General features: G+C 34.2%; 1 protein-coding gene across 1 annotated transcript in view; it reads left to right on the top strand.

Annotated features, from left to right (window-relative positions):
• Positions 1 to 26,691, top strand: part of CSMD3 (CUB and Sushi multiple domains 3) — a 669,880-nt gene that overhangs the window by 469,139 nt on the left and 174,050 nt on the right. Inside the window, exon 34 of the mRNA XM_064441769.1 lies at positions 15,562 to 15,678. Within this exon, the coding sequence (XP_064297839.1) occupies positions 15,562 to 15,678 (117 nt within the window). The remainder of the gene's footprint in view (positions 1 to 15,561; positions 15,679 to 26,691) is intronic.

A 26,691-nucleotide genomic window follows, 5' to 3' on the forward strand; every position in this document is an offset into this window, starting at 1 on the left:
AATAACTCTAGAAAGCTCAGAAAACAATTAAAAATAAATGCAGGCACATATATATACCTGCACCAAGCATTACTTTGACTGTCTGACCTTTTGCATATGTATTTGGAATTCATAATATGGCTTTACAATATACATTGAATAAGAAATGCTGTGTGTAATTATTCCAAGCCTTCCTTTATGAAGTAGTAATATAAAGAAATGGTAAATAAAACATAAGAAATGAAGAATAGTAGAATACAACGATCTCATTAAAATCAGCTGCCAGAGAATCCTAATTTCCAAGGTATTTAAGGGATTAGTTAAATAGAGTGCACCATAAAACCCAGTACTTCATCTGTTGAACTAAATCTGCTGCCAATTTTTAGAAGCATAGCTTAATGAAGGAAATATTAGAAAGAAGAATAATTTAAGCTATGTTAAGCCTTAATTTTTTTATATTCTTTGCTATAAAAATATATCTGAAATCAAGCGTGTAAATCCAAGACATAATTTTAAATAGGTTTGCTTAGATGCAGCTGTTAGTTTGAATAAGCATCATGAATAAGCAAGGAAAATGTAACAGGGAACTTTAACATTATTGAGAATAGCATGTAAATGATAAAATATGTAAATTAACTGACATAGTTTCTAATTTATTTGGCAATAAAAGCATATAGAAAGCATAGATGAAAATGCAGAATAAAGTATGTGATGGTTTTTCGATTTGTAATATTAAAAACTGGCATTTAGGGTTTTTTTGCTTTTAAAATGTAAATTTTCCAGTAGAAGATTGAAAAACGTTATTCCTTAAAAAAAAAAAGGTTATTCCATCATGTGTTCTTAGGTGGAGAGTAAAATCACTTTTAGCACTAGTTTAAGTAAATCTATGCTTGTTTCCGCATTAAGTGTTAACACCGTAGGTGCATATTTTCCTTTGAAGACTTTTTAGAACAGACAAGGTGGCTAGAGGGTATTCTGTTCTTAGAAGGAAAAAACATCCATGCCATTTATTCACACAGATAAGCAAATATTTATTTTCCAAAGACCGCAAGACACTGAAGTATGATAGGATTATGTAGTATCAGTCAGTAATTAAGGTAAGTCAATTAATTAATATCTAGAATTCAAGAAACTGATCTAGCCATCTGTACTGGCTATACCTGCTGAATATGCATGTTCCTAACTTAACCTATGGTAGCAGTCTGAAGGTCCTCATTCTTGTCTAATAAGACCTCAGTAACCCATTCAACTAGAAGAAGATTTATTAGGTGGGATATGTTGGTGGTTACATGTATAAGACTCATATTTCTTTCTTTGCATAAGTTTTGTCATCTTCACATTGACTCATAATGGGGACTAGGGAGGGGTTCTGTGGAGTAGACAAACCTGCATTTAAGAGACTGCATTGTTTTAAAATGGAATTAATTTTTCTTTTCATTCTTGACTGGGCTACATGTAGCAGTTAGTCAACCTATTATAGGAAAGGTAAGCAAGATCATCATTCAGCTTAAAGAGGATAGCTGCCTCTTTTCAGATCTCGTGTTTCTTGATGTTACACTCACACTCTCTTGAAGGAACAATATCTACCACAACAAAACTTTACTTCTATATCATTGAGCATGTGCCCAATGTTGATAATCAGTTACTAAGTTGGTAGTTTAAAGCTTTATTAATGTAGCAAGCCAAGAAATACCCTGGTTTAGTTCATGGGTGAACTTTTAATAAAAGATATATCTGGACATTAAGTAAGCTATATTTAGAGTTGCACTTGAGAGCACATGTAAGTAATTGAAGGTCAGAGAACATTACAGTGGCATTTTAATTATCCTCAGTTCAAATATTAGTGATTCAGTTAACATCTTTTTATTTCAGCATTAAGATAAAAGTATCAGATGAATAAAAAACCAGCTGACCTAAAGCAGAGCAGATTTTCTCAATAAGAGTAAATGTGACAATAATGTGTTCAGAATGTATCCAAAGTGTCCATAATGCACTCAAATTGGACACCCTGGGAAGAAGGGAAGAGAAAAAAATTAAAAGTAATTTTTATACTCTGTATAGGGAGCTATATCAAACTGAGGAAGCTCATTGAAATGAATTTGAAGACAACAGCAAAAAGGTAATCATTTAGTGGTGACCTGGAAATCATGTAGGAATACCATCCAAGTCTCACCAATCAGAGACAAAATCTAAAAGACTCACTAAAAGAGGTGGTGAAATAACACAGACAAGGAATCCAATAGAAGTTAAAATACATATTCCAGGTAAAGGAATTCATGTTCAAAAGAAGGTAGTAGAAAGTGTGGCCACCAGGGTTTTGAGAAACAACTTTAAATATGTGAACCTAATCTGATCACTAATACACCTTTTCAAAGAAGAGAAAAGTAAGAAACTTATTAAAATGTCAACAGAATTTCAAGGCCAAAAATACATTCAAGGGCAATGTTACTGCAGAAAGGCTAAGTAAATTATGTTATGTAATGTTATGTTATCACACATCACAGAATGATAGGTGTTGGAAGGGACCTCTGGAGATTGTCTTGTCCAACCCCCCTGCTTGAGCAGGGACACCCAGAGCAGGGGGCACAGGAACGTGTCCAGGCTGGTTTTGAATGTCTCCAGGGAAGGGACTCCACAGCCTCCCTGGGCAGCCTGTTCCACTGCTCTGGCACCCTCACAGGAAAGATGATTTTCCTCATATTGAGGTGGAACTTCCTATGTTCCAACCTGAGACCATTGCTCCTTGTCCTGTCATTGGGCACCACTGAAAAGAGTCCAGTCCCACCCTCTTGACACCCACCCTTCAGATATTTATAAGTATTGATGAGATCCCCCCTCAGCCTTCTCCAGGCTGAACAAACCCAGATCTCTCAGCCTTTCCTCATAAGGGAGATGCTCCAGTCCCCTGATCATCTTGGTAGCTCTCTGCTGGACTCTTTTCAGTACTTCCCTGGCTTTCTTGAACTGAGGAGCCCAGATATGTTATATGTTTGTTATATTACATTACTGAGGTAACCAGAGAGGCCCTGCATTAGAACCATTCCTTTGGCTTTAAGGAAGTGTAACAAAATGAAAATAGTTATAGAAGAGATGTTAAAGAAAATCAGTAAAAACAACTATGGCAAGTTGCTAGGACGAGACAATCGTTTCTGTGTAGTTCTGAAAAAGCCTAGGTATGAAGTGTTTGAAGTACAAATGTTGACCTTAAAGTTAAGTTAGCCTTTCTATCAAAGCAGTGGAAGGTGGTGAACATGTAAAAAATGTTCCATTGAGAGCAACTGGCTCATTTCCACAGGTAGGAAACTGGTAGAGATTATAAAAAAGAACAGAACTAGGAGATCTATGTTTAAATATGTTGAAGAAAGATCAATATAACTTTTAAAGAGGAATGTGCAGTTTAACAGGAAGTCTGGGAGCTCAACAAGCATACAAATTTAATTAATAACAGTTGATAGAATACCATTGAATTTTAAAAAGATTTTGACAGAGTTCCATGAAGAAAGGTTATTTTTTAAGGGAAGTGTAATACAATGTGTTAGGATTAATATTTCATTACAAGGTAAGAATTGATAGTTGTTCGTGTGGGTTTTATGTTAATTAAAAAAACAACAGCAAGAACAACAAAAAACATTAAAGGAAGGTTACTGCAAAGATCCTATACGTATTTGTGTCAGGAATTGTGCCATCCAATACAACGTCACATAAAATTGACATTATAAAGTTCACAGATATCACAGAATTGTATAATGTAATTAAATCTAGAGTTAAATGCAGAAAGATTAATCCTCAATACTGTGTGACTAGGGAGTAAGATATGCATCAATTTCACTTTTGTTAAGTGCAGGAAAAATGGTCATAGAAGAAATAACCTTAAGTATAAGCATAAGATGAAAGACAATTAACTTTTCATAGTTCAGTAAATTACCTTGAAATCATTATGACTAGTCCTTTGCAGATTACTAAGATTCTAGCTGAATTATAAAGATTTTTTTTTTTCTTCATAGACCATCCTAGCCCATGAGACATATTCTGATGAGTCAGTGTTAACACTCGAAGAACAAATAAATATAACATGAAAGTAGTGTGTGCTTCTTGCCTTCAGATATGAGGAGAGGTTGAGGGAACTGGGGCTGTTTATTCTGGAGAAGTGGAGGCTGAGGGGAGACCTTATTGTTCTCTACAACTATCTGAAAGGAGGTTGTAGTGGGGTGGGTGTTGGTCTCTTCTCTCAGGTTACTAGCGATAGAATGAGAGGAAATGGCTTTAAGCTGGATCAGGGGAGGTTTAGATTGGATATTAGGAAAAATGTCTTTACTGAAAGAGTGGTCAGGCATTGGAACAGACTGCCCAGGGAAGAAGTGCCAGAGTCACCATCCCTGGAGGTATTTAAAAGATGTGTGGATGTGGCACTTAAGGACATGGTTTAGGAGACATGGTAGTGTTGGGTTGATGGTTGGACTAGATGATCCTAGAGGTCTTTTCCAACCTTCATGATTCTGTGATTCTATGATATAGAAGAGTTTATTTCTTGGAGCTTAGAGTTCAAGGAAAAATAAAACTGAAATTCTCAAATGTAATCTCTATTATAAGGAAATAAAACATTCTTAGATTGCTGAGAAATGCAATTAAAATACTTTCAAACAGCTGAATCAAAGTGCCTTAAATCTATGTTTCTGATACTGAGAAATAGATCTGTACTTTATGTCTCTTCAGCTAAGTGATTTGAAATGCATCAGATAAGATTCTCTGAGTTGCTGATCACTAGAGATCAGCAGGTGAAGAATATGTGAAGGTCTTCCAAACACATAAAAACCAGCAACCTTGCTTTGTTTTTGTCTTATGGCATCCTTAGGGATTGAAACCTTCCTCAATTAACATAATTCAAAGACTATTAAAAATCTTAGCAAAAAATAGCTGGTATGATTTCTCTTCTTCTGAGAATAAATACTTGTTTTTTGTGTATCAGTTCAATACTTGATTTTAACAGAAATATCAGAGATACTTGTAATTAAAAAATTAACTGTGGACAGTTTAACTTCCATAGACTAGTCCTGGGCATGTTCAGAAGTGAAGGCTGTTAACTAAAGATGAGCACAAACTATTAAGTTTCTTCAATTTACTCTGGATGCAGGATAGTGATTTTCTAACTTTTGCTTTGTGTGGGTAGCATATATATTCCCTTGCATTTCAGTCTCTCAACTCAACCGAATTTAGAATGAAGTTGCAGTTATGCAGCTGAAAGCTACAGTTAATTATCATGACAAAAATAATATTATCTTTAATGGCTGTTTTTCTTAAACTAATATAAAATACCAAATATTAGATTTAAGAGAAAATAGTTCCTTTCTAAATTTTTAAACCATTTATGACCAGTACAGTTCATTGAAAATCTATTCACATGTAACTCACTGAATTAATTTTATTTTCCTTCCTTCAAAAGGAAGGTTAAGGAAATCAAAAGGAAAGGTAAGTAAAAGAAGATTTTAGGTACCCCAGAAATTATTTCAAGATGGACTCAAAATTTTATTAAAAATCTTTATGGACATATCAGACATAGACAGGATATTTATCTAAATGTGTGTTCACACAAGATCACATTACTGCTGTTGACAAAATCAGCTCTGAAAGAAAGGTGTTCTCTGGAGTCTTATGAAAACTGTGAAGTTGAGGTCTTTCCAAGCTTTATTGTCATTTCTGTGTACACTTGGAATAGAAACTATCAGGACTGTGTAATTTAAAACCATGACCTCCCTCTTTCTTTTTCTCCCTCTCCTTCCTAGTCTATCTGCTGTCCTAGACATTTGCTTTCCTTATGTGCACCCAAAGCTTGACTTGCAGTGGATGTACACAGACCACTAGAAATTAGAAATGTAATTTGTAATCTTGCTGTAAATATAATAAATCATTCAAGAATTAGCAAGAGATACAGTATAATGGGAAAATAGCTACACATAAAAGAGATAAACAATATGCATAGGTATTCTTTAGCTCAGCCAAGAAATAAGAGTTTGAGATTTTAACACTGGTGTAATTCTGTGCTTTGTTTTATGCAAGAGGCAATGTTGATAAAAATGGTCATTCTTAGTCTTACATTATATAAATTCATAACCAGTGGATGAAGTGTCTTAGTATGTGCTGACAAGCCACACTTATTCAAAATCAAGTAGAGACATTACTGGTAATGTCAGAGTAACGTAACTGGTTTTTACAGAAACACTATTTCATTTGCATGTAGAACCACTTCCAGTCTAGATTAGATCAATGAGTTTTATGAGTATTTTTATTTCTGGTTTCTGTCTGTTTGCTTCTTTTAAAGGCCAATTTTTTATTTGTTTTGTTATTTTCTTTTATATTTTTAATTGGTAGTAGTGCTCATCTCTTCACTCCATAGACCAGCTATTTTGACTATTGGTTATTATACTATGAAGAGTTGTTTCTTACCCTGTTTTTCTTTCCTGTGTTTCAGGAGTTGAGTCCTTGTTCCTCACTTTCTGGGATGAATTAATTATTTTTGTTTGCTTCTAATGTGGATGTTATTGTACTTACGAACTGTGTATGGGTTTGTGGTTTTCTCTGCTCTCTCAAGCGCTTTCTTTAGTCTGATAATTCTTCAACATCTTGGTTAGTAGCTAGAGTTAGTAGAACTAGAGTTCTTCAGAGCGGAAATAATATAATGTATTATTCCCTCTGCTGGTCATAGAGACTGCCTAGATGACTAGACAGCTGTGTATTAGAAAGCTAGAATTAAGAAACATGAATCTATGACCTCACCTACAATAATCTTAAAAGACATTTCTCTTGCCATTTGAGAGAGACAGGCAATGGCACCTGTCTATTCTGAATACTATAGGGTGAGATGAATCAGTCTCTGGAGAAATCTATTGCTTTTTAGCTTTATTCCTTTACACATGTGTCTAAAAGCAGCAATACTTTGCTGATGTTTGCTTGGATTATTTGTTTTTCAGTATATTTCTTTTTCTCTCAGTTGTATTACTGAATTGTCATATGTAATTTGCTACTGCTTTGAGAATGACCCTATGTAAACCTTAAATTAAGTCAGGTATTTAAATTGTTGAATTGAGATGGCTGTTTGTATTTTAATGTATTTTTCCCTTTTAATCACAGAACTGTGTTTATTAGAGTTAATATCGTTTTGGGTATACCATGGCATTTTACTTTCTAGGAAACTTACTAATTTGATTTTTTTCTGGCTTTTTCTTTTAAGAAGAGGTTGTTATAGCAAACTGGTATTTTCCTTCTAATATGAATTTTTAGTATAAATTTCATTACCCACATGTCCAGTTGAAATTGAAAGGAGGAATCATTTAAGGAAGGGAGTTTGAAAAGCAGGGACTTCTATTTTCTTAAAATTAATTTAAAAGTCTGTGTTGCAAACATAGAGAGCAATGATGGCAAGAAAGCTGAGATTGAGCAGATTACAGTGACTTCAGTTAATTTATAATTAGTTGTCATATCTCAAATTTAAAATTAAATTCATTAACCGTTACTGTAGTTTCCCTTCAAACTGCTGATGAATGCACACACTCAAAATATCAGAAAACACTTGGAAACCAAGTCATCATCAATCATTTGGAAACCTAAGGAATTAATTGTAAGGTTTCATTCTAATATTGTAATAATATTATCAGAGAATTCAAGAAAAAGCCTGTTCTTCATAAGAGCTGTGATTTACTGCTAGTGCTAGAAAACTTATTTGGGCAAAGGGCCATTCTAGAGACATGCAAACAGGCAGCATACAACAACATTAAGCACTTTTGGATGTGTAATACTCATTACAGCCTCCCCAACCCTAAAATAGTTAGTCTTATTATCAAAAGAAGATTCAGGAGATGATATCACTTACCAGATCTCTACTAATAAGTACAATCTTGGTCTATGCAGTTCTAAATGAACTTGTAAAGATAGTGAGATCTAAGAAAGCTCATAATTTTAACTTTAATCCTCACATTTTGTAGATTTCTTCTGCATAATGAAAAGATGTTTTAACTATGTCCTTGCCCACTAAGGTTATGGAACAAAAAAATATTCTCAGTAAGACCTCAATTGCATTGTCTATAAAATAACTTAGAAGCACTCATCAAACTCTATATCCCATAGTAGGTATGACTCTTTCTTAAAACAAATCAGTAATTAAATATCATTTAGATATAAAAAGGACACAGGTGAATAAACAAATATTATGGAAGTTATATGGCCTCCAGGAAAAAAAAATTTCCTGTTGGGAGGGATGATTATTTCTTGTGAAGAGACCTGTAAATCATTACACATCTTTCATTCATACTTTCTCATGACTCAGTTACTCAATTTTACTTTTATAGCTAAAAATGTGTTAAGTTTTGGTAATCTCTGTCTTATTTTTACTTCCACGCATCTGTCATGTAATGCTCTTTTCCTCTTGCTATCTAAATAGGCTTGAAAGACACTGAAACGTTCTCCCCCAGAAGACTCTATTATGTCAATTTTCTTTTATCATAATTTTTTATTCATTTATTATGTTAGTAAATAAATTGTTTTAAAATGATTGTTTTCCTCCAGAAGTTCCTTAAATATCATGTCAAAGGTTTGTGGCAGACAGTTGATTTGAAGAGCATGTAAAAATTTTTATTTAGTTTCTTTTTTCAGCTGTGGAAGCTGTACCTTTGGTGTGCTCTTTTAGAGGAATGAACCTGTGCTGAGGCATGGACTGACTGCAAAGACCTATTCCACCTCCATTTGTTATGAGCAGAGACTGTTTCACTGCAAAGACTGTCATTCTAGCAAAAAATCTGTTAGGCAACATTTTCTTTTGTTAGATGTATCCATTCTCAGAGCCTGCTACTTTAACTCCATTTTATTGGCAAAGAGAAAATGAAACGTTACTTAAATGATGGAACCACAACCTTATTTAATGAGTGTTTCTGAAATGAGCCAGACACCTTGAAATGTATCTCACGGAGTTCTAGTGCATTTATCAACTGGAGCCAGAGATCTCTCATGCAGTGAGAAACCTGAAGGAGTGGAGGCACCTCACCATCCTCCAGCTTGCCTGGGAATACTAAACTAGAGAGATCTCAGATCCCTTCCCTTGTTCCAGGGGCAAACAACATTAAAAAAAATCTTTGCCTACTGCAGAAAGGAAATGTGATCACTCAGTGAGGTCTTCATAAGCTGCACATATGGTTCCTTCAAAAGTTAAGCAGAAATAAATCAGTACATTAAGCATCACTTAAGGGTCTAGAAAAGTATACTTCACTGGAAATTAATTTACACGACTGCTACCTGTTGAATTATTTTCTTAAAGAAAGCTATTGCACTCTTAGTAGAGAAATGAAAAATTAAGATTAATAATTGCCTGCAATTTAGCTATTATAGATTCCAAGTTTACTAGTGTGTCTGTTAAACAGGGATTTAACAAGATACTTAATATCAGCCTAATTTCAATCATGTTAAATTTTTAGTTTTATGAGTAAATTATTAATACATTAAGAATTTTTATTTAATATCTAATTATGCTTAACTACTAGATATTTTGACATCTACATAAAAAATTCCTAATGTGCAGCTCTACCCTGTTATTTAGAAATGGAAATATTATATAGAATAATACTTGGGTTATAAAAAATGGAAGTTTCACTTTACAAGTTTTCTTTAACTTTCTCTCTAGTATTTTGACAATTTAAGTAAGAGCACAGGATTTTGGTACTGTGTTTCTACAGTAGCCCTTCTAAAACAGACATGGATTAACTCAGCCATGACAGAAAGAAAAAGGTGTCTAATATTCAGCTAACTGCCTTTGTTCAGAAAAATAAAGGAAAAAAGAAACACGGAAGCAATAATTTTGCAAATAGATGATATTTTGGATCTTTGGATAACAGTCAATATTATGAAGGAGCCATCAGCTGTGATCACATTCTACAGCAGAAATATACTTAGTCCATTATGACAGTTATTTATATATATTGTTCTTCCAGGAATCACACAAAAAAAAAATCAATAACTTCCCAAAAGTAGTTATGAGAGTATCTAAAATTACTTGATTTTACTGAAATTTTTGGCAGTTATTTCTTGTCTTATCATTTATGGTTGAAGGGAAAAATTCATTTCTCTAATCTTTATCACAATCTGCCACATCTTCAGAAAGTGGCCAATCTGCCCATGGTCTCATGTCTCATTCTTCTCTAATAGAGACTAAACAAAACCAATTATTTCAAAATTTTCTGCTAGATCATAAGTTTTTCTTTCTTCCTTTCTTCCTTTCTTCCTTTCTTCCTTTCTTCCTTTCCTCCTTTCCTTCCTTTTCTTTCTTTCTTTCTTTCTTTCTTTCTTTCTTTCTTTCTTTCTTTCTTTCTTTCTTTCTTTCTTTCTTTCTTTCTTTCTTTCTTTCTTTCTTTCTTTCTTTCTTTCTTTCTTTCTTTCTTTCTTTCTTTCTTTCTTTCTTTCTTTCTTTCTTTCTTTCTTTCTTTCTTTCTTTCTTTCTTTCTTTCTTTCTTTCTTTCTTTCTTTCTTTCTTTCTTTCTTTCTTTCTTTCTTTCTTTCTTTCTTTCTTTCTTTCTTTCTTTCTTTCTTTCTTTCTTTCTTTCTTTCTTTCTTTCTTTCTTTCTTTCTTTCTTTCTTTCTTTCTTTCTTTCTTTCTTTCTTTCTTTCTTTCTTTCTTTCTTTCTTTCTTTCTTTCCTCTTCTTTCTTTCTTTCCTTTCTTTCTTTCCTTTCTTTCTTTCTTTCCTTTCTTCCTTTCCTTCCTTTCTTTCCTTTCTTCCTTTCCTTCCTTTCTTTCCTTTCTTTCTTTCCTTTCTTTCTTTCCTTTCTTCCTTTCTTTCACTAATGATCAAGATGGGTGATCTTCCAGACAAAAAAGCTTACCAATTTAGGATACAGAGTGGGTGATACTTCGTTCTTGTTATGATAAGGCTTTTTGAAGGTCTGGAGGGATAGCTATTTTACAAAAAAAAAAAAAAAAAAAAAAGATACCATTATAGTAAATTCAGCACATGCAGAAAAGGAACGTTTTGCCATTAATGCTTAATAACGTTTCAAGGAAACAGTGAGCAATGCATCAACACACTGAGTCTTATCACATTCTTACCTTTCTCCCCTGTTAGTGTTCCATTTCTGATCCTGGAAAGGAGGACCAGAACAGCATACTGAGTATGATTTTTATATGTCAGAGAATAAACTAAAGCAGAAATAAATACAGAGAGCTATACAGTATTTCAGAGTCTAAGGAAGCATTAAAAATACTGGAATACTATTGGAGAATTACATTAGACAACATCATTTGCCTTTTGAGCTTTTTTATTTTTTGTCAGTTAGTTTTTTGGTTTATTTTATTCTGCAGGATTTTTTCCATTCCCAGGGAAATGGTGCTCAGCATTTGTCGGTTTCTTTGTGTTAAATAACACAGTTTACATTTGTAGGTGTGATGGGTCTGTTAGAATTTTTATACTGCAGGTAAATGCACAGCATAATAATTAGACATGTTGATTTCCACAACCTTTCAGTTTTTAGCTTTGTAGTTACTAAGAAATGAAATAAATCACTACACTGTAAATCTGATGCAAAGGCAATGAGAGCTACATAGCTGAAATAAGCATAAGTGAAATTCAATGGGTAGCATTATGGTAATGGATATATCCAACCAAACAACTCAATACCAGATATTTTCCACAGGCAAAAATACATTTTAATTTTGTATCAAGTTAATGTTTTTAATTCACTGTAGCTATGGTTACATGTCCCAGGATCCATCTTTGATTTCTGATTAGCAATGTTTAGTGATGGTCAGGATAGAATCTCCTATTCCTGAAACTTCTGGCATTTTAAAGTAGGTTTTCGCAAAAGGTAATGAAGGAAATATGATCTCAGTGGGTTTACTAAAACATCAAATAAACGTCTTCCTCCTTCCCGATACATTCAGAAAGGTCTTAGATGACAGTCTTGCTTCTATAAATACTAAATTATTTACCACCGAATGATTTATAAAGTTAAACATTTTCTCAGACTGCAAAGGTCAACTGTATGCTTACATCTTGATTCAGCTTTCCTTTGTACTACTTTTTTTGTTGTGGGTTGTTTTTGTTTTGTTTTTTTTTTTTGAGATCCAGGAATGTGAATTCTTGTGAGGATAAAGAGTTGTTACAGCAGCAGTTGGAAAGCAATGGGAGAGACCATAAGGGAAATGGCAGAGTGAAAAAGTCCAGAATGAGAACACCAAGTGAAATAAATTAGTATGAAATACTCAATGCAAGTATTTTGTTGTTGCTGCAAATTAAACTTCACATAAATCAGAGTGACAAATAGTTCATCTCTAAGGCTAATCTGTACTGAGCACATTGCAGCATAGGCTGCAGGCAACTCTGTCGAGAGACTTTGTGCCTGAAGGAGCCTTGCTGGAAATCTTGCTTCCTGCCTTGTACTGTGTCTCTTGCCCTGTTATGTGATCAGATATATGCCCACTACATAACCAGTGCAGGTGTATATTGCTTTCATGGGATTCAGTGTGTGGGAAAATCGTTTAGATATTTCAGACAATGTGTCACATAAACATTCTAATTAATATCAGTGATAAAAAGAAAGTGGCATTATCTTCACCCTTTAGAGATATTACAGTTGTTTTAATCAGACTCTAGAATTAATGAGAACTCCGAGGTTTTTGAAGGTATTAAATTGTATTTTGTATTTATTTTTTCAATTTGGAAAAATTGCTGGCTTTATTCACTTTTAGAAACCTATGTGCATTAGTCAATAAAATTATTTTGTGTGAATATTTTTATACCAGCTGTGATAATACTACCTTTCAAATATTGTGAAATATTTTGGCTAGACATATACATAATTTAATAATAATCCTACCTCAGAGAATAAAGAACACTTTGAAACGGTACTAGCTTTCTTAAATTCTTGTGTATGGCATGAACATAGTTTCTCTGTTTTCCTAGCTATAACTAGATATAACTCAAAAGACACTGCTGATTTTTGACACACAACTATTAATATTAATATTTTGTAGTCTAAGGCATTGCACTAAAGTGAATAAAAAGTTGTAAAATTTGCAGTAAATTTGATTTTTCTTTGTTTGAAAAATGCACAATAAGTTAAATGAATTTATGGAAAAATGTATATTTATTTAAAATAAACTGTTGGGTTTTTAAAATTTTGTTCTGTTTTAAGCATACTAGTAGGTGTTTTTTTAAATCACAAATACCTTGTTTAACTGCATAACTTGTAGGAATAAAAAAATAGAGGTATAAAAAATCTGGACTGTGTAAGTAATGGTCCACTATATGCTGAGTACTAAATATGTAGCTATTAACTTTAATGTAATTAACTATTAATTTTAAATATTGGTATTGAGTGCTATTACTTCAAGTTTTATTAAAAATTAAGGGTGAAATTCTGTCTCTTTGGTGTCAATGGTATTGACTTCAGTGGAATCATAATTTTACCCTGAATTAGCACATTATTGTATACCTGCTGATTAGGGAAGTATAACAATCATATGACTGCTGGAGTGGGACAGTATTATTGGTCTTTGTTGTAATAGTTCACTTATTCAACTCACAAACAGTAAAGAAGGAAATGGGGCTAGGGACAAGCAATAAGCTTTTTGGTAATCTTACTTCTCTAGTTTTAGTGCTTTTGTTGCTTATATTCTTCCATATTCTCTTCTGTTTCATCCAAAATCTGGAATAGAAAATCTTGGGTACTTACAAGCTGGAAAGCAAATCTGTTTTCGTAAAAAATATTTACCACATTCTGCTAGTGAAGAGTTTTTAGTCTGTGTTTTTCAAATAACTCAAGGCAAATAAGTCCCTGGGTGTGAGGCTCAGCCAAGACTATTGTTTCTTGGCAAAAACTAGCTATAATTCTATTATCTAAATATGTTTTCACAAGAAAACATGAATTTCTGATATTTCACATGATGGTGGATTGAGGGAAGCCACTGAGATTATTCTTTTAGCCTTAGAGAACAATATTCCATGTACGTATGTTAATCTTAGTGCTTATGCCATACCTCAGAGTGGGTGCCTATTAGTAAAGCTGTACTGAGTATCCTCAAGACTATGGTCCTGACTGATTTGCTAACCTCTAATATATGTGCCACATCTACCGCATGAACACACACATGGCACAAGCAAAAGTCAAGATTCTTCTGTTGACCTATTTAAAATACCATGACTTTCACACTAGCCCATTAAATCATTCACAAATTGTGTGTGCAGACTGGAGCAATAGGTGCCATCTGCTCCAGTTTCAGGCACACAGTCTGTCAAACTCTGCAGCTACACTGTACCGAAAGGAACCCATGCTAATTCAAACTACAGGAATCCATGCTCAAAGTGACAGGGCCTTAAGTTGCTATCATTAAAAGGTGTGTTCTTTTCGTGCTATACTCTACCGTACATTTTGTCTGAATTAACTAAAAGTACTCTTAAAATGTGTGATTTGTAGCTACCGTAATAAATGGCTTGTATTTAGTATGACAAGTAGAGATCAACCTTCTGAAGTAGTAGTAAGAGAACAATCTTCTCCTTATTTAATATAATGCAGAAGATATTAATATTTTGAAAGTATACCACAAACTCCAGATTTTTTGGTGTTTAGCAAATGAAACATTGAGTACTACTTATCTCAGAAAGTGACTTGCATCTTAACAGGAAACAAATCTTTTAAATACATATGTTAACATTAAACTAATTAAAAAATGTTTTATAGTCCAAAGTGGTTAGAATAAAAATTCAAAATAGACGCCATAATCTTGACAATATATTAAACTACTAAATTGCAAAGTGTGTATGAGAAGCAGGTAACAGGCATAGGAAAATACTAGCACTTAAAACTGTTTCATATAAATTCTCCTGAACATCTGATGAAGAAAAAGAAGAAAAAGCACTGTTTCTTATTTGACAGTTTTGGATAATGTCAAATGCTAACTTCTACTGTTAACCTTAGAAAAATATACTGTTGTGGTATATAGCATTGTTATTTATCTGCCATTTTATCAAGTATTATAGCTATAGCTATTAATGGTAGAATAAACATGACGTTTGTGTGATAAAGAAAAGTGTTTTCTCATAACTTTATATATATAGTGTTATAAGTAATTGAGATATAAATAAGTGGTACATCATGTTCAGTCAAGGAATCCTGACTTTCTTATTTCAGTAGTTCTATACATTATTTTGAATTATGAGTCTATTGACATGAGTAAGAATCTACTACTGTGCAGAAGGGCTGCATAATATGTGTTTTTATCAGAGTATAAAGCATCATACAACTGAATAATAGTTTTGTATGCTGTGAATAATAGCATACTGTATATAAAGCACATCATTATTTTGTTATGATGGTTGATAAATGGTAAAAAAACAATAATTGATCTGGAAAACTGCAGAGTGCTGTCAATTCTCTTTTGATGTATGAGAAGGTTGCACATACTCAGTACTTCACAGGATATACAAATTTAATCCAGTGTAGAAGTGTAATAAAATTTACAGTAATAGCATATACAAACATACAACAAACTACTTTAAAATGATTTTTTTATGATATTATATTATTCAAAACTGACTGTCTTCACTTTCTAGCACCCTGTGGAAGCCGGTCAACAGGCTCTGAAGGCACTGTATTATCACCAAACTACCCCAAGAACTATAGTGTTGGGCACAACTGTGTTTACTCTATCACTGTTCCTAAGGAATTTGGTGAGTAGACCTGGTCTCATTCATATCTTTTTTTGTTGCTTGGTTACTTTCAACAAGTCAGGATGATATGTATGATTGTTTTTATATTAAAGATATAAATGTGAAAAAGCTGTTTTAAACTGATATTTCTGTTTATACTTTTTATCATTTTTATAGTGCACTATTTTCTCAAAATGCTTATATTTACCATTATCTTTTGGAATTTCTGTTGTTCATTTGTTTTTTTCTCACTGTGACAACCAACATGTAACTTAAAATAGTGCTGTGGTGCTAGCCAAATGTATTAGTGGTACCAGGTTTTTTTCACCCAAGATCATGTGCAAGGCTCTAGAAAGTGTAACGTAGCTACATAAATCCACGTAAGCAGAGGAAGAAATTTTTGTCTTAAATATATGGTAATATTGCTTCTATAATTGTTGGCTTCTCTGCATCATGTGGCAATGCATAATCTTTCTTGAGGAATGAAATTAGAGCAAATACATCTGTCTGGTTTCTGTAGATTCCCAGATCCTCCATCAAAACTTAACTCGCATCTTAATATTTTTTCTGATGAATAGATGAATCTTTTAAAGATGTCTTCTGTTCCACACAAAGACAGGCTTTTACAGCACTGCTTTATCTCTCTGGATTTATGAATTATTTTATCTCACTTTATTATTAAACAATGCCTATGATGACAGCTGATAATTTGTTGTTCAATTTGATTCCTTGGTAAGCAGTATGCCACATACTGAATATCATTTATTCTTTAAATATGAATGCCTCAGATTTATGCTTGGATAAGTAGGACTTTATTCTGACCCACTACTCACAGTTCAGATCGTCAAATAACAGGTGCCTGGGTATGGGTATAGGTATTTATTAATCTTCTTTAATGTTGATTCTGCAAACATTTTATCCACATGAAACACAATGCTTGAACTACTGTGTATCCATCTGCCATACTCATGACTGAACTTCCTTAATATCTTATTTATTTGTTTTTACATATAGCATAGAGCTGCATAGGCTAATACAAAATAAACAGTTTTTTTAAAGTATTGTCTCTTAAGCCATGGGAATCTCTACTTATTCCTCTAGAACATTCAGGAAAAAATTGGACACATTTGCACAGTTCTCAATTTATTTCTACCTGTTACCAGCATATGCTTTTGACATAGCTAATTTGTTTTAGATAAACTGGAAAGATTATGTCCTCCCATTTCCATCAAATCCAATAATTTCTTAGTTTATGACTGTCGTGGTTCAGCCTCAGCTGGCAACTAAACACCACGCAGCTGGTCACTCACTCCCCCCCACCCCTGTGGGATAGGGAAGAGAATCAGACGAGCAAAAGAACTTGTGGGTTGAGATAAGCACGGTTTAATAATAATTACAATAAAATAATAATTATAATAATGATTATGATAATAATGACAATAATGTTAATATAATAAAATGGAAAAGGAAGGCAAAGAGAAAAAAAAAGGAGAAAAAAACCCACAGAAACACAAACGATACAACCGCTCACCACCCGCCAACCGATGCTGCCCGTCCCCGAGCCGCGATTGCTGCCTCCCTCCCCTGGCCAGCCCCTCCCAGGTAACACACTGGGCATGACGTTACATGATATGGAATATCCCTTTGGCCAGTCTGAATCCGCTCTCTTAGCTGTGCCCCCTCCCCTCCCAGCTCCTTGTGCACCCGGCAGAGCCTGGGAAGCTGGAAATGTCCTTGACTAGTACAAGCACTGCCCAGCAACAACCAAAACATCGGTGTGTTATCTCAACATTTTTCTCATGCTAGGTTCAAAGCACAGCACTATACCAGCTAGAGTGAAGAAAATTAACTCTATCCCAGCTAAAACCATGACAATGACACAGATGTCAACACGTAAAGAGTTAAAATTACTACAGTAAAAGATTTAAAATATTAATGCTCTGTACTTTATATCTTTGACATTCTGAATGGAAATATAATTTTTTGATTTCTGGAAATAAAGACAGAATTCCCAGAACAAGACATGGAAATGGGGAACAATCCCACTCTTCTGCATATATCTTGGAATAATTTGGCTAATACTCATTTTCTTTACACGGTAAATGCCTTAAGATCAGTATTAAGGAATTATCTTTGACCCTTTCACAGTGCTTATACAAACAAACAAATTAAAAAAAAAAAGAAGAATGCTGGCAGAAAGAAGGAAAATCATGGTTTAGAGCCAATTAAGCCTGCCATACAAGGATTCAGTGATGTATTTGGGATATGATTATGATATAATATCTGTCCTACCTCAAGATAGATCTTTACTCTTTCGTGTTTAAACACCGTATTTTGACAGTTAGGCCAGGTACATGTAGATTATATCATGGAAGTATTTAATCCAGTTTTGTGAACACAGAAAAAAAAAGAATGCTTGTGTGTTGAAAGAGAAAGGTAAAAAACATACCTGGCAGTAGCCGTTCAAAAATGAGGATGAGATAATATATTGAATAGGCCAAAACAAGTATTTCCATTTTAGATGCTTTTTTTCAGTGATGCTCCTACAGTAATAGGGAGCAGAATTCCTTGCACCCAAAAGCTCAAGTTTTAAAATATGAATCTTTGTTTGAACTAAACAGTGGTGTATTCTTTTTTGTAAGTTACTAATATGGGTTTTATTCTGTTTTGTGTGTGGGTTATTTTTTTAAAGTAATTTTCTTAAAGAAAACAGCAAAATCTCTTCTTCCATAATCTTCCCTATGGCTCCAACTTTAAATGTGAAATATAGTATTCAAATATTTGCTGAATGGAACGTCTTCAAGAAATATTTTGGCATCCAATACCGTATATGGGGTCTTATAATAGAGCACAGTTAAAAAGCTAAACCCAGGTCAATATAGAAAATAATACAAACAGTGGAATAGCATATTCATTGTAGAGAAGTGAACTCATTGGCCTGGATTCATTTTTGATGGAGTGGAAAGACAAGCTATTTCATGTGCAGTTTTTCAGGTTCTCAAGCCCAAAATTCTGTGGAAAAGTCATTGCATTGTGGAATTTTTTTCAATGTTTCATTATTCTGTCATGCAGAATCACAGTTGCAATATTTCATACCATGACAGGTTTAAGCTAGAAGATAAATGATTCACAAAAGCACACAGTATGCCACAGGCAAAATCTTTTGTAAACATGGAAGACTCATCCTCTTTGACACTCTCCCACTGATATTTGAAAAGGGTGCAATCATTTTTAATTGTTCAACACAGAAATCCAGCACTGGTTACAATTAAAATGCAGATGTTTAAGTTTTTATTTTGTTTTCCTGATGCATATGAATTAATTTGTATGCTCTGCTCTGCATAATGGTGTCCTCTATACTTCTATTTAAATTAATATTTTTAACAGTAAAATAAATTTTATATCACCTTCCCTCAGCAAATGGCTTTCCTTTCTATTAGAACAAAAAGATAGTTTGATCATACACCATAAAGTATGTAAGTGTGGTTTATGAGATATGCTATCAGAAAATTGAGTACTGACTCTCAGTGGCCATCAAAAATATGAAATTTAAATCAGAGCTCTTTTTTTCCTACAAAGAAGCTAAAAACCATGTATACAGTTGGGAAAATGTCTAGTTTCTATGGAAACTGTATATTTGCTTTATATTTACAGGAAGAGATAAAATTTTTAAAATGACAAGCACTTTATTGATAAGCAAGACATTTTAGGACAAGATTTCTTAGCATTTTGGCAATTAAGGTAGAGCCAGTTTACTTACTACAAAGAGGGAAGTTAAAATCCACTATTCTCTTCAGTTCCTGAATAACTGGCTTGTAGTTACAGACAACTTTCTATCATACAGTTAGAGCTTTTTTAGCTTTTCCTTGTGTCTTTTTTGAATGTCTATGTTATGAGATAGCCCTGAATTATTGTAAATAAGCAACAGAGAGAAGAAACAAATAGAACCAAACAGCAGGGGTTTGGGGTTATTATTATTACTTTTATTTATTAGGCCCTTTAAAGAGTGATTTTTTGCAAATACTGGAAGGTACACGTACAACATTTATTCTGCCAGTGAAGACATTGAGCAAACAATGTTGTCAACATTTGTTTTCTGTTAGACCACTCACTGCATCTAGAATTGTTAGGCATCTTAAAAGCCATGTCACACTAGTTATTTCAGTACTGTTTGATTTGATCTCAAACTCAGTTTACATTTGGAAAGGAAAAAAGGATAGATCATACGTAGCAGAATGTCCCAAATTACAACCTCACGTCAAGTGGGAATAAGAACCAAATGGTACTTATGATAATACTTAGCTGCGCTAAAGTAAAACATTTACTTTTAACAACTTGAATCCATCATCATTGCTGTGTACATCTTTCATTTAAGAAATGTGGCAGACATATATGTACCGACATTTTAAAATAGATAGGATTTAACTCTCCATCTTAAATTAAAATGGATGGAAATGTCTGACAATATCTAGCTTTAATATTTTTAACCATGAGCTAAGCAATTATTGAATTAAGCAATATTTTTGCCTGAATGGGAGGTAGGGATGATAGAGGATAATCTGAAATATCAAAATGCTACCATAGGCAGGAATCTTATGCTGTTTCCTACCCTCTTTTTGTACAAATACTCACTTCAAAGTCAGTGGGACTGCGTTGTCCAAACAATGATCACTTATCAGCAAATTGGAGAGAAACTTCAAATACTGCTCAAAATGATTGTATGACCAACTATATAAAGGCTCAAGACAGTAATTTCAGGGGAAAGGGACAATGATCCAGCTTGCACCGTGTACTTTATAAAAAGTAAGTCAGCCCACCTTTCCTTCCCAAAAAGGACTTCAAAACCACATGAGTCCGAGAAAAGTTATCAATATTTATTTGCACATTTTGAAAAATATTTTTTTCCAACTATACTATTTAAGACAAAATATTCTACTTCTTGCATATGTGTTTAGAAGAATTTAGAATTTAAACAGAAAAGCTGACTGTACCACAGGATACTTCATTTAAAAACTAAAAATTGTTTGAAAAGATGAGTCACAGAATCAACAGAACCACAGTATGGTAGGGGTTGGAAGGGACCTCTGGAGATCATCTTATCCAATCCCTCCACTTGAGCAGGGACACCTAGAACAGGGGTCACAGGAATGCGTCCAGGCTGGTTTTGAATGCCTCCAGAGAAGGAGACTCCACAGCCTCCCTGGGCAGCCTGTTCCACTGCTCTGGCACCCTCACAGGAAAGAATTCTTTTCACATATCGAGGTGGAACTTCCTGTGTTCCAGCTTGTGCCCATTGCCCCTTGTCCTGTCATTGGGCACCACTGAAAAGAGTCCAGTCCCACCCTCTTGACACCCAACCTTCAGATATTTACGAGCATTTATAAGATCCCCCCTCAGTCTTCTCTTCTCCAGGCTGAACAAACCCAAGTGTCTCAGCCTTTCCTCATAAGGGAGATGTTCCAGTTCCCTGGTCATCTTTGTAGCTTTCCGCTGGACTTGCTCAAACAGTTCCCTATCCTTCTTAAACTGGGGGGCCCAAAACTGGATACAGTACTGCAGATGTGGCCTCACGAGGGATAACCTCTCTCGACCTGCTGGCCACACTCCTTTTAATGCATCCCAGGATACCGTTGGCCTTCTTGGCCACAAGGGCACAGTGCTGGCTCAGGGTCAGCTTGCTGTCCACCAGCACTCCCAGGTCCTTGTCAACAGAGCTGCTTTCCAGTAGTTCAGCCCCCAGCCTGTACTGGTGCATGGGGTTGTTCCTCCCCAGGTGCAGGACCTTGCACTGGCTCTTGTTGAATTTCATGAGGTTCCCCTCGGCCCAGCTCTCCAGCCTGTCCAGGTCTCGCTGGATGGCAGCACAGCCTTCTGGTGTGTCAGCCGCATCACAATCATTTGATCCAAAAATGTAATGAAATTCAGTTTAGTTGAGCATGACAACTAGTTAGATTAGGAGTATGGCACTTAATTTTTCTGATTCATTTTCTCAGTTTTCTGAAGTATAGCGTGAACGTCATGCAATACTGGGGATATACATACAAATATTTATTATTGACAGTAGGAAGAACAATTTGCTGTATGAGTAAAACCAATAGATGATAGAAAGTTCACAACACTTTTCCTTTTTTCTTGGCATTCTTTCAACTCTGTTGCCCTAATTTATCTTTTTAACACCATTCTGTTAATGGAAGATTTTAAAAGGATCTTGTACTAGCATCAGAGAACTTTAGAATGTTTAGTAAATTCTTATAAATAAGCTTCAAGAGCTCAACATTAAAAAGTGTACGGAAATCCTTTTCTGCAATTTTCTCCAGTCAGTTATCTAAGCTTCATTCAGAAGTACATAAACAGCAGCATTATCTGTGCTAGAATTTAGAAACTCTAGCCAGAACTGAGGTGTCATTGTGCAAAGGTTATAGGCAGACACAGAAGTGGTTTTCATCCCAGAGGTGCTAAGCCTAATTAAGGTAATATGTAGTCAGACATACAATTGGCAAAGTATTCTTTCTTTTTTTATTTTTTCTTTTTTTTATTTTTTCTTTTTTATTTTTTTATTTTTTTATTTTTCCTTTTTTCTTTTTCTTTTTTTCTTTTTCTTTTTTTTTCCTTTTTTCTTTTTTTTTTTTAATTTTGTATTATCTGTAGGGATAGGAAACATTTACAACACTGGTGTAAATGCTGCTATATGTTAATTTAGTTCATTGTCAGATTATTATTTTGATTTGAAAATTGTCTGAGTGGATTTAACTCTGGCAGGTACATGTCTTTTCATTTGACTGTTTTGTCAAGTTAATTTTGAGCTCATGAAGAACACTGAAGGGGGATAAGAACAGAGTCAGGTTGCCTAGAGCCAGAAAAATACGTAGGTTGTGTACATTGTGGTAGAAACAAATGAAACACCACACACACATACAATGGAAATTGCATATTCCCAACGAGCATTCAACGTGCGCTGAAGCGCTGAGTATGAATTTATTTTCCATTATTATTTTTATTAGATATAAAAGTAACATTTGAAATGTACAATGCATTTTTAAGTCATTGTTCATTTCTTCCTCATAGAAAGAAGATTATATAGCTTTATAACAAATACCGTAAAAATGGGTAGAATCTGGCTTATTGTATTGTGTGCATTTTAGCAAGATAAGAATGTAAAGGTGATGAACCAGAAACATAAGAAAACTTAAAAGTCTATCTTCTGTACAAGAAATGGATATAAAAATACTAATGGAAAAAATCTTCATCCATAAGTGTAAGATCTGGACCTTTGGAGTCACATGCAGTGATATCATCTGTGTTTCAATATGTGTAATCCAAGTGGGTGGCTCTACACCTGTAAATGTATCTTGTCTTGAAAAGCTTCCCTTAACATTGCTAATTTATGTGCATATGTTTTAGGTTTTCATGGAAAGCAAATAGGTATGTAATACATGTAATTTAACCCTCTGGAGGGATACTTTTCCTCTCGGTTTAGTTAGGTACCTAACTATGGAAGTTAGACATCTAGTCTAAGCTGTTCAGATGCTTGCTCTAATCAACAGATAAATATATTCCTGTGGCAAGATTCATCACATCTAAAACATCTGTCTGCAATTTTTGGAGAGAGAGAAATTCTTTGTAATGTAACAGAAACAGCACCACCTCATTTTGTCATATTTGTTCTGGCAGCTACTGCGGGTTAAATGAATTAGAGAACATTGCTGCTACTGTAATCTACATCCATCCAGAGTCACGCTGTACACAAATAGCTTCGTGATTTTATCTTGCCAGTATATGGTAAGGCTGGCAATTTCAGACACGTTTCAGTTAGCAGCCATTTAGGGGCTTGAGCTTGCATGATTCAAATTCAAGCTTTACTTAATGATTCCTCATCCTCAGATCTTTTAGACCTAACACAGGAGGCAAACAAAATCTGTGCCTTATTATTAAGCATATATTAGACATTCCTTCTCACCTAAATGTTGTTAGACCACATACCTTAACAGAATTTCAGGTGATGGACTGCATTATGTTAGATATTCTACAAGAACAGGAAGCCATGGCCTATAGTCTGTCTACACAATAAATACATAATGGACTTATGTTCCCATTTGGAAAAAGCAAATGAAAGGCAGAATTAGTTACAGCTGGAAATATTTTTTGTTGTGTGAGTATATTTTTAGCAAGTATAAAGTAATTTCTTCTCCAGAATATATAATAAATGTACCTTAAAGTGCCACTTAAAATATAAATATTCTCAGAATTTGGTATAAAGTGAATTATAACACAAGAATTTAGCTTACATATGCAAATTAGGAAGTAATTTTCCCATTGATAAAAACATTTATTTCTTTGATGAATATTTTGCAAATCTTAACAAGGCTGTGCCAAAGATTTTTATTTTTCATTGTATTTCGATCACAGAGCAATAATAGTAACTACTTAATTCACATAGGAATAGGCTAGTAGCAATATATTGTAAATTGAAGATGCCTGATAGAGAATGAATATATTTTTTTATCATATTGTTAAGTGCACATGAATTATTGTGCTACTTGCTCTCCATAAAATAGCTGGAGATTGCAGTCTAAGATTCTGGGAGAATAGAGGTGAGCATTAGTTGTATAACTATTAACTTCTGGTTTGCTGTTCTAATTCAAGGCCAAGTTTGTGTCATCCAGATGCTGACTACATAATTTAAAGAACTGCCAGAAGGTCATTTCACATCACTTTCCACTTATCTATGAATCTCCTAGGTTTATGAGAGGAAGGACTGGTAGGTTTTATATGCGCAAACTCACAGCTGGGGACTATTTCATTCATTGGTTCAGTGCTTAACATGCTTGCCAAGTGAGCAGATGCCAATAAAAAAGTCACCATAGGGTGACTTTTAAAGGAGATCAAACTATTCAATGTATTTTTTAAATAAAATTTGAAGACATTTACTATTTTAGTTGCTCAGTATGACTTGAAGTCACTTTTTAAATGCTGCTTTTAGATTTTTTCAATAAAATTGTTAGTTTTGACTCAAATATTAATGATGTTTTTGAGTAAAACGGCCAATTTAATACAGACCACTAACTAGCTTAAGCTATTGAGTTTGACTATAAAAATATGGCAACAGTATAGCTGTGTTTTTAATAGCCTAATAACAAAGTGGAATGATGACAAGACTACATCTGTGGTCTTCAAAGAAATTCATGGCTTTAGAATAAGTAAAATAATTTTACTATAATACCAATGAATCGATGAAAGATTTCTAAAGACTTTTTTGCCTTTTTTCTGAGCAGTGTGACTCCAGCTGCTCTAAATATTTAATTAACAAACCTTGTTCACAGAAAAGGCTGCTATTAATGGAGCTGAAATTAGCCTGGGTTCCCGATTCCAAATGACAGAGGACAGACGGTATTACATTTGTCACTTACATGCTTTCCAAAACATGTTACTACCCCGAGTTGGAGACTGAGTGGTGGCAGATTTTCTAAACATTCTGGTTTTTAGTTAGGTTCACTTCTGAGGACAGGATTGAAGTACTTTAGCAGCACAATCCCAAAAGCTTGCATCACCGTTGATTAGGTCCTTTTAACATAAAGTTATACTAACAATGAAGGTGTCATTTTTACTCTTAATCTCTGCATGAGTGAAAAAACTGCTTTCTCAAGCCTGGCCAGCATAGGGTTGATTAGGTGGTGCAAAATTCCTTACTTCTGACCAGCAGACTTATGAGATTCAGGAGCATCCTACCCTCCTGCCAGCAAATGTCTACACTAGATGGCAGCCTTCCTCATTCTTCCTGTTGGAACAAGGCTACAGACTACCTCATAATTCACCTAGCTGCATATGAAGCCAGGCAGAGAGCATGTAAACTTTCTCTGGAGAGCCTGACTCTTCAACGATTAGCTAGGCTGTGGAAATTTGTACTTCTACTCTTCATTAGTAGGAAATACAGATAACAAAATAATCAAGAGAAAGTGGTTACATCAGTTTAAAGCTTGTGAATTTTCTGAAAACATTAATTTTGTATATATGGCATATGTTCCAGTCCAGAAACTGGAAAGGATAAAAGTGCTTCTGCTTAGAACAAGATATAGTTTGTCTGGTAGGGTATACTTCTCAGATGATAGAGATGAATGAGGTTTCAATTTCCCTTAGGCTAACAAAAGTCTAAAACTATTCACCTACTCAACTAGTTTTTTAACTAATGGGCTACACAAAATTATGGAAAATGAAAATCATACTAACCCCACAAACCAGTCTAGACTTCATCTAAGCAAATGATGTTCTAATAGGGGGATTGGTAGATTTGGCCTTATAACTCAGATACTAAGTTCTGGAAATAACTCTTCCTGGCTTCATAAAAGGAGTGACTAGTCATAATCACTTAGCTGTTCATAAATATAATTTGCTTATATTTAAATTACCTGAAAATTTTTGAAGCTAACTGTATTTTCAGTAATCAGTAGATATTGGCCATTAGACTGGGCTTTTCTTCCTCTTGGGTTTTTTGGGTGTTTTTTGTTTTATTTTCATTTTCCCACATTTGTAGCTGCAAAAATCAATAGAAAAGTCATCTTAACAGAACAACTGAGGAATCTCCAGGTGTCTACTCCCTGATACAGAAATTTCACTGGTTGGCAATAAAAGACAGAGAAACCTGGCCAGGGAATCTGTGAAGGGTCATTGTGACCATTGACAAGTTTCCATCTTGAAGTATTCCATTATATGTATGGGAAGGAGTTCATTAGGATCAGGCTAGGACCAAGGAACTGCAAAAAATCCTTTTACAGAAGTCTTCTACTTATAAAACTTCTCAGTATTAGGCCCTGCTCTTATAATCCATACTTCTCACCTTTACTCTTCATTATATTCCTTTGGATATAAACCATTCCACTCTCAAGTAAGCTTATCTGTATTGACTCAGATGTTTGTGTTCACCACTGTGTACACAGACACAGTCTTCAGAGATTCAGGATTTCTCTCAGTGATTTCCCTGTGCTTACCTTTCTTTAGAAAACAAATAAAAAGCTGTTTGCAATCCTCACTAAACTTTGT

Source organism: Phalacrocorax carbo, chromosome 2 (assembly GCF_963921805.1).
Source record: "Phalacrocorax carbo chromosome 2, bPhaCar2.1, whole genome shotgun sequence".
In the NCBI taxonomy this organism is placed as follows: domain Eukaryota; kingdom Metazoa; phylum Chordata; class Aves; order Suliformes; family Phalacrocoracidae; genus Phalacrocorax; species Phalacrocorax carbo.